General features: G+C 39.8%; 1 protein-coding gene across 1 annotated transcript in view; it reads left to right on the forward strand.

The window, feature by feature from the left end:
• The window catches only part of LOC141073596 (uncharacterized), a 99,707-nt gene extending 92,868 nt beyond the window's left edge, over positions 1-6,839 (forward strand). Inside the window, exons 7-8 of the mRNA XM_073560883.1 lie at positions 1,659-2,297; positions 5,878-6,839. Coding sequence (XP_073416984.1) covers positions 1,659-2,297; positions 5,878-6,749 — 1,511 coding nt within the window. The 3' untranslated portion in view covers positions 6,750-6,839. The remainder of the gene's footprint in view (positions 1-1,658; positions 2,298-5,877) is intronic.
• The last annotated feature ends 3,095 nt before the right edge of the window (positions 6,840-9,934 follow it).

A 9,934-nucleotide genomic window follows, 5' to 3' on the forward strand; every position in this document is an offset into this window, starting at 1 on the left:
CCACACAGCTAGATAAGTTGCTTCATATCTAGTTTCCAAAATGGGGTCACTTTTAACCCTTATAACTTCCTACCCAAAAAAAAATTGGTTCCAAAATTGTGTTGATGTAAAGTAAACGTGGGAAAGTTATTTACTAACTATTTTGTGCGATATGACTTTGATTTAAGGGCATAAAAATTAAGTTTGAAAATTGTGCAATTTTCAAAATTTTCTACAAATTTCCATTTTTTTTTTTATACAAATAAACGCAAGTCATATTGAAGAAATTTTACCACTATCATAAAGTACAATACAGTCTCAGAATCACCAGGATGCATTGAAGCATTCCAGAGTTATTACGTCATAAAGGGACAGTGGTCAGAAACTGTGAAAACAGGCTTCGTGGCAAAGGGGTTAAGGTCTGAAACCTTGGTCAAAGTTACTTGGGCGCACAAATTTCCAAGGGTGCCCAAACTTTTACATTGGCCCATTTTCCTTTCTGTAATTTTTAAAAATGTAAAAGATGAAAATATATTTTTCTTTAATTCAAAGGAAATGTGTCATCTTTATCTTTAGGCCTTTTAGAGATCATTTCAACTTACTTAACTGTTCACAATAACAGTAATTTTTGACCAGGGGTGCCCAAACGTTTGCATGCCACTATAAACTTTCTATCGCTCTCTCATAGTGATACATATACCAACTTTCCTGGATAATGTATTGTAATGTCTATAGTACGCAGGTATGTTTGTATGTGTAGCTCTCTCTCATATGAATCATAGGCTCATGCCAAGAAAAGGAGACTTCTCCCACTTGGTATATGCTTTTTTGTCATTTTTGCCAAATTATTAATGTTATTACATCTCCTTTTAAATTAAATAATACAAATTTTAGCGATCAGTTCTCTTTAAGCCCTTTTTCATGCAGAGTCCTGAGCGGACCCCACCTGATAAAGATACCGTGTGCACATACCCTTAGGCTATTTGCACACGGTGCGGATTCTGCTGTGGATCCGCAGCGTTTCTGGCCCTGCAGGTCTGCAGCAGTTTCTACTGCGTTGTACAGTACCATTCTTTGCAATGGTAAAACAAAAAACGCTGTGCACATGCTGTGGATTTTTCCACACGGATTTGCTGCGGGTTACAATCCACAGCATGTCAATTCTTTGTGCGGATTCTGCTGCGGTTTCACACCTTCACCATTGTGAGGTGTGAAACCACAGGGCTAAACCGCAGGTATTTTGACCTGCGGATTTTTCAAAATCCGCAGCACTTCTAACTACGTGTGCACATAGCCTTAGGCGTTGTCAAACTGTGGGAAGAGTGACTGTGAATGCATGACCTGCACATTGCTATGCTCTTCAAACACCATGTGGTGCCATACTGTTCAGAAAAATTTAATAACTCAACCTGTAATTTGCAGTGGATATGATATGCAATGCTGGACCTACATATGTAAGGACATTGGTACTTTGCCCCTCCGCTATAAAGGTTGAATTATTATTATTTATATAAATTAGTATTTTACTGCTACTTCCACGGCCACATCACAAAGCCGCTGACATTACCACCTTTACCAATAACAGCTGAAACTGCTGCAGGTACTGTTGTAAAGAACTTGACATACTGTTACCTTTGCAGAATTGGAAAGTCATAAAAATGTGTTTATTTTTCCAACAGATGGCTTGGAGGGACCTCTACCTTTAGCTCCAGATTTTCAAGATTATCAAGTAGAATATTCAGGAGAAAACTCTATTACATCAATGTTAAACTCAGTGTTTTACAGGAGAGATTTCCGTACTGACCCTACTGATCACAAGAGGTCTTCATCTGATGAATCACAAAGTGTTCATCAAGTTACAGGTCACAGAGAGGGAAGTATGTTTACATGTTCAGAGTGTGGAAAGAATTTTAAGTCTAAATGTAGCCTTTATAGACATAAAAGAATTCACAAAAATGAGAGACCATATTTATGTTTTGAATGTGGGAAATGTTTTATTCAGAGATCGCATCTTGTTCAGCATCAGAAAAATCACAGAGGAGAGAAACCATTTTCATGCAATGAATGTGGGAAATGTTTTACTCAGAAATCAAGTCTGAGTGATCATCGGAGAATTCACACAGGAGAGAAGCCATTTTCATGTGTGGACTGTGGGAAACGTTTTACCTATAAATCAAGTCTTGTTGATCATCGACGAACTCACACAGGAGAAAAGCCGTACACCTGTACACAATGTGGAAAATGTTTTACAAGGAGGACTAATCTTGTTGAACATCAGAAAAATCACACAGAGGGGAAGACATTCTCTTGTTCAGAATGTAAGGAATTTAATTAGATATTCGATTATGTAAAACTTTAGATTATTCTATAATTGTTTTTCTTCAGAAAATCTTGGAATAGTTTTAGTAAGTCATTTTAATGTTGTCTGTGCAACAAATACTACAGTAGAGACCAGATGTAGCAAAGCTGGGAACAACTGGTTTAAATAACCTGCATTACTGCTGCTTATACTACAGGTTTAACCCCTTAACGTCCAGTGACGGGTATAGTCCGCCATTGGACGTCTCCTCTGCTTTGATGAGGGCTCCAGCGGTGAGCCCGCATCAAAGCCGGGACATGTCAGCTGTTTTGAACAGCTGACATGTGCTCGCAATAGGCACAGGTGGAATTGCGATCTACCTGCGTCTATTAACCTGTTAAACGCCGCTATCAAACACTGACAGCGGCATTTAACCGGCGCTTCCGGCCGCGCGGCCGGAAATGCGCGCATCGCTGACCCCCCCGTCACGTGATCATGTGTCAGCGACACGTTGGCATAACAACCAGAGGTCTCCTGGAGACTTCAATGGTTGTTGATACCGCATTGCTATGAGCACCACCCGGTGGTCAGCGCTCATAGCAATGCAATAATTTTGCTACATATAGGCGATCTGCTCATCGCCTATATGTAGCAGAGCCAATCAAGTGTGGGATGCTTCTACCTCCCATGGAGGCTATTGAAGCATGTCAAAAAAAATTTTAAAAAATAAAAAAACAATAAAAAACAAAATCACACATATTAGATATCGCTGCGTTCAAAATCTCCCGATCTATCAGTAAAAAAAGGATTAACCCGATCGCTAAACGGCGTAGCGAAAAAAAAATCAAAACGCCATTTTTTTTGTCGCTGTGACATTGCATTAAAATGCAATAATGGGCGATCAAAAGAACCTATCGGCACAAAAGTGATATAACTAAAAACATCGGATTGGCACGCAAAAATAAGCCTTCACCCAAACTCAGATCATGAAAATTGGACTCCCTAAGGGTCTCGGAATATGGCGCTTTTTTTTTTTAGCAAACTTTGGAATTTTTTTTCACCACTTAGATAAAAAGAACCTAGACATGTTTGGTGTCTATGAACTCGTAATGGCCTGGAGAATCATAATGGCAGGTCAGTTTTAGCATTTAGTGAACCTAGCAAAAAAAGCCAAGCAAAAGCAAGTGTGGGATTGCCCTTTATTTGCAATTTCACCGCACTTGGAATTTTTTTTCCCGTTTTGTAGTACTTGACATGGTAAACCCAATGGTGTCATTCAAAAGTACAACTTGTCCGGCAAAAAACAAGCCCTCACATGGCCATATTGATGGAAAAATAAAAAAGTTATTTCTCTGGAAAGAAGGTGAGGGGAAAAATGAAAATGCAAAAGCAAAAATATCCCTGGTCTTTAAGGAGTTAAATGACATGACCATCAAAATGCATCAGGTTGCGATCCTTGAAATATAAGACCGGACCAGTTAAAAATTAGGATAAATGCAGTGCTTGGACAAGTGAGGAACACTAACACACTGGTCCTTCCCTGTCTGACAATTTGGAATTAAATTCCGTGGCTTGGCTTTACTTTAGTAGGGGCCGTTGTCTCGTATCAAAGTCAAGCAATATTGCAAGATATCCACTCTTCCCTACATGATATTTTTTTCTAACAAATTTGCTTTGAAATGTTTCTTACGCTGACAGTACTATAACGAGAAACTTTTTATGTTGCCATTTTTATTATCTTTTGGATAGATATAACCGGTCTATTTTTCTAATATTAAATTTTAGAGGAAAACTTGAGCCTTTTTCAGCAATTTTTTTTTTTTTACCAAGACAGCCCTTTTGTTTTATTTCTATTAAAAATTGGTGTTTCTGAAGCTAAATCCGTGGCAATCATATCATGCTTCTGGAACTTTAAGCAAAATCAGATTAAGTTCAATTCCAGTACCGCTTAATTAAATTGGTGTTATAAAATGCAGTGTATATACATCAATTGGGCAGTAAGAAACTATAAATACACATTGGGAGCTGTGATGACCTCTTTTTACATTTTAGTTGGATATGAAGGCAATATTTTTACGGGAAAATATGCACAGCTTATGCAAATTTATAATTGGTGGAGTGGTCTCTTTTTTTTAACCCATATAACTATATCGAAGACAGCAGCATCCAATGTCTGCCTACATGAAAGCAAAATGTAGGGAGAGACAATATGAATATCAAAAGGAACATGTCACTCGGATTGGTGCTTCCCAAACAACGGGAAGCATGAATTGGCCTGGGTACATGATTGCTGAGCTGTACCCTGCCTGGCTGCGGAGGTTGACTCAATAAAAAGCCATAGCCCAAAAAGATGATTGAGAAATGACTATAAAGGCCATCAACAGTCTCCCACTGTTAAAAATATAGGGAACGCAGAGCTGCAACAGCGGTACTTATCTGCGTTTGTCGCCACCTGCCATCAAATAGTTAATGCCTCAGGCATTAATCATCTTTTTGGGCTATGGCTTTTTATTGAGTCAATGTAAAAGATGCCTCTCTTGGTTATGAATCTTTTGTACAAGATTTAGGCATTATTTGAATTGAGTTATCCCACTGGGTTGCCTTATGGCTGTCTGCTTTTTTGTGGGACTTTAATATGACCACCTAATGCCATGTGTGTTCTAAATTTATTTTAACCTCTTTTCTTGGGACACAGGGTCCTCTATAGAGCAGGTTTGATCTCTGTTTAGAATTAGGGGTTCCCTTGTATCGGGTAGAAGGGACCACTAGTGGCTGTAGGGTTTGTTAGGGCCCCCAGGGATAGCCATCGTGAGCGGGGGCGCCACAACGTTCCCCCCTTAGGGTGCCAACCTCCGCAGCCAGGCAGGGTACAGCTTAGTAACGAATTAGGGACTCGTAGGGGTTACCTTAGTGTGGGCTATGTTTGAACACTTTTAATTTTCAATTTCTGTCACATTTTTTCTGGTGTGTACCACACTCGTGGTTTTTAAACAATAAAGTATCGTTTTAGGGATTTATTATATGAGTTTATTTGAGAACCCTTGAAGGATTATATTTCAGATTGTACATGATTGCTGGCAGGTATATTTTTCGCTGACATGTCTCTGCTATTGATACGATCAAGAAAGGTAGAGGAGCAGGCCAAGGGTGGCGCTGGACTAGTCAGGACTCTCTCTTTTGATACTCAGCCAGGTCTTCAGATTTTTTTCTCTGAACTGTTGTTGCATTGCAGAAAGTAACATTTCTAGCTACAATCATGCACACAGACTCTGATTCATGCTACCTGTGGTTTAGCCGTGGACAGGTTCCGTTCAAGGCTAACTGTTACAGCGGTAGCCATGGGACCCATTTTGTTTTATTTCGATAAAGAATTTCAGTGACTTATATATGCAAGTGTTTCACTTCTACTTTCAATGCCACTTTTACCAGTTACTTTTTTTTAACTGATACTGTTCCCAAAAGTGCTGTTGCTCTGTAGTTAGCTTAATGTAATACATTGCCTTCTTGCCAAGTTGTTTGCTGTTCCTTTCTGATTTTGTAATGCTTATGTATTGATGTTTGCCAAAGAAGAAATTATAAAATCTGTTTCTTTCCCACAGATGACTTTGCCCAAAACTTGGAGGGGCATCTTTTTTTACCTCCTGATTATAAAATAGAATATAATGATATCACAGAAGATATTTCTGGAGAACATTCTACTGCCTCAACGCTAAACTCAGTTCTTCACAGCAGAGATTCATCTACAGATCTCACTAACCACAGGTTTTTAACTGATCAGTCACTGCTTGATCTACAAGATACAGCTCCTGGAGGGGATAACCTACAAGATTCTGCTCATGGAGCGGATGATCAACAAGATACGTCTAGTGGAGTGAGCAAAATGTTTACATGTACTGAATGTGGTAAAAATTTTAAGACTAAATGTAGTCTTTGTAGACATCGGAGGATACACAGAAATGAAAGGCCATTTTTATGTTCAGAATGCGGGAAATGCTTTATTCAGAAGTCACATCTTGTTCAACATCAGAAGAATCACAGAGGGGAGAAGCCATTTTCATGCAATGAATGTGGGAAATGCTTCACTCAGAAATCAAGCCTGAGTGACCATCAGAGAATTCACACAGGAGAGAAGCCGTTTTCATGTTTGCAATGTGGAAAATGTTTTACCTACAAATCAAGTCTTGCTGACCATCGAAGAATTCACACTGGGGAGAAGCCTTTTTCATGTTCAGAATGTGGAAAATGTTTCACCAGAAAATCAAATCTTGTTGAACATCACAAAAATCACACCGGAGAGAAGCCATACTCATGTGCAGAATGTGATAAATGTTTTACCCAGAAAGCATATCTTCTGAAACATCAGATAATTCACTCAAGAGAAAATATTTTGACATGTTTAGAATGTGGGAAATGGTTTAACCAGAAATCGGATCTTGTTAGACATCAGAGAACTCACACATGGGAGAAATAATTTTCATGTTCAGAATGTGGGAAATGTTTTACTTTAAAATCATATGTGGCTGACCATTATAAATCTCACAACTGAGAAAATCTGTTTTCACTTTCTGAGTAGTGGACAACTCATTTAACCACATTCTGACAATCCATTGTTTACATACTATATTCCCTCTTGTAAAATTAAAATACCCAATACTCTCGCACCAGCAGTGTCCGCATCAGGTCTCCCAAGACTTGTGTTTCATCATGCTACTTGAGCCCTACAACCAAACAGTGGCTGCTATGGAGCACTTCCTTCAGATGAACCTCAAATGTCCAGAGGCAGTTTGCGCACAGCAGCCCATTAGTGGCCACTGATTCACTGCAGGGCCCACGTGGCATAGCAATGTCACTTGATCAACAGGGAGACACTGCGCCAGTGAGTACATTTTATTTTACAAGTGAGAATATAGTATTTAATCCCTTTACCCCCAAGGGTGGCTTGCATGTTAATGACCAGGCCAATTTTTACAATTCTGAACACTGTCCCTTTATGAGGTAATAACTCTGGAATGCTTCCATGGATCCCGGTGATTCTGACATAGTTTTCTCGTGACATATTGTACTTCATGAGCGACTTTTCAATGCAAAACTGGATGTAATTGAGATCAGATGCCATGTTGCGATTGGAGAGCCCCTGATGTGCCTAAACAGTGGAAACCCCCAAGAAGTGACACCATTTTGGAAGGTAGACCCCCTAAGGAACTTATCTAGATGTGTGGTGAGCACTTTGAACCCCCAAGTGATTAACAGAAGTTTATAATGTCATGCCGTAAAAATAAAAAATCACATTTTTTTCACAAAAATGATCTTTTCGCCCACAATTTTTTATTTTCCCAAGGGTAACAGGAGAACTTGGACCCCAAAAGTTGTTGTGCAATTTGTCCTGAATATGCTGATACCCCATATGTGGGAGTAAACCACTGTTTGAGCGCGCGGCATAGCTCAGAAGGGAAGGAGCACTGTTTAACTTTTTCCACGCCGCATTGGCTGGAATTGAGCTCAGCCGCATGTCGTGTTTGGAGAGCCCCTGATGTGCCTAAACGGTGGAAATCCCCCAGTTCTAACTCCAATCCTATCCCCAACACACCCCTAACCCTAATCCCAACTCTAACCGTAACCACAAACCTAACCCTAACACACGCCTAATCCCAACTACAACCCTAACTTTAGCCCCAACCCTAGCCCTAACCCTAATGGGAAAATGGAAATAATTTTTTTTTTTATTTTTCCTTAACTAAGCGGGTGGTAAAGTGGGGTTTGATTTTACTATTTATTTTTATGTTTGGCAGCTCTCACACACTAAAAGACGCTTTATATTGCAAAAAATAGTTTTTGCATCCCCTAATTTTGAGAGCTATGATTTTTCCATATTTTGGTCCAGAGTCATGTGAGGTCTTATTTTTTGCGGGACGAGTTGACATTTTTATTGGTACCATTTTTGGGCATATGACATTTTTTTTTGATCGCTTTTTATTCTGATTTTTGGTAGGCAAAATGAACAAAAACCAGCAATTCATGAATTTCTTTTGGTGGGCGCGTTTAAACTGTTCCGAGTGTGGTAAAATTGATAAAGCAGTTTTATTCTTCGGGTCAGTATGATGACAGCGATACCTCATTTATTTTTTTTTTATGTTTTGGCGCTTTTATGCAATAAAACTATTTCATATTATTTCATATGAAAAATAATTATTTTTGCATCCCTTTTATTCTCAGAGCTATAACTTTTTTATTTTTCCGGTGATGCAGCTATATAGTGGCTTGTTTTTTGCGGGACAAGATGACTTTTTCGGCAGTACCTCGTTTATAGCCGTCTTTTTTGATCACGTGTTGTTCCACTTTTTGTTCAGCGGTAAGATGATAAAGCATTGTTTTTTTGCCTTTTTTTTGTTTAATGGTGTTCACTAAAGGGTTAACTAGTGGGACAGTTTTCTAGGTCGGGTCATTTCAGACACGGCGATACTAAATGTGTGTACTTTTATTTTAGAATTTTTTTAAATATTTTTTTTTTTTTTTTTAAATATTTTTACAATTTTAATTTTTTATTTAATTCTTACTTTTACACTGTGTCCCACTATGGGACACTCATTTTGTGCAGGCTGATTGCTTCTATAGGATGCAGATCTGCATGCTATAGAAGCTGTCAGTGCTGCACTTTCTGCAGACTGACCTGACAGACTTCCCGACATGCACTGCGCATGACAGGAAGTCTCTCAGCTCTGGAGACCCGGCTGTCGTCATGACAGCATCGGGTCTCCATGGCAGCGATTGCGACCTCGCGTCACGACGCAGAGTCTCCAATCTAAAGGCAGAAGGGCTGCCGGAACTCTGCGGTCATGTTTGATCACAGTGTGTCGGGGGTTAAAGTGCCAGGGTGTCTGCTGTGAGAATCAGCCGACACCCAGCTGCGATTAGCCGTGCTCCCCCCCGTGAGCACGGCTGATCGCTCATGACGTGCTATACCGTCCATGGGCATTAAGGCCCAGGCCACATGGACGATATAGTACGTCAGATGTCGGGAAGGGGTTAAATATGGTTTGGTAATTAATATGGGGTTAAGGTGCAGACTCTCAGCTAAAATTTGAGTGTGTTCACATCCTAATTGGAGTAAGGGTCTAGGAATTACAGCTCTTTAATATGGAGCTGCATATTTTTAAAGAGAACAAAAGAAATTGGACAATTATCTCAAAAGCTTTTTAATGGGCTGCCCAGGCTGTTCCCTCAGAAATCTATCATCAATTAAGCAGGTTAAATGTCTGGAGCTAACTTCAGGTGTGGCATTTGCATTTTGAAGCACTTGCGGTCAGGGCCGTATTTAGGCTGAGTGCAGACGGACTTTTTAGCCCTGCGGATTTTTCTGCGCAGAATGGAAGAAATCCGCAGGTCAAATGACCTGCATTTTTCCTGCGGATTTCTTCCATTTTTGATGCGGTTTTCTTGCGGTTTTTGTGCGGTTTTCCATCGCGGTTTTCCCCCTGCGGATTTGGTGACAGGGGAGATGGAAAACCGCACAAAAGTAGTAACATGCTGCGGATTTTGTACCGCAGAAAAATCTGCAGCGTCTGCACAGCGTTTTTTTTTTAACATTGATTTACATGCTACTGTACATCACAATGCGGATATGCAGCGTTTCTGCGCGGTAAAATCCGCTGCGGATCC

Source organism: Dendrobates tinctorius, unplaced genomic scaffold, assembly GCF_039654945.1.
Source record: "Dendrobates tinctorius isolate UK_male_01 unplaced genomic scaffold, ASM3965494v1 ptg000308l, whole genome shotgun sequence".
In the NCBI taxonomy this organism is placed as follows: Eukaryota; Metazoa; Chordata; class Amphibia; order Anura; family Dendrobatidae; genus Dendrobates; species Dendrobates tinctorius.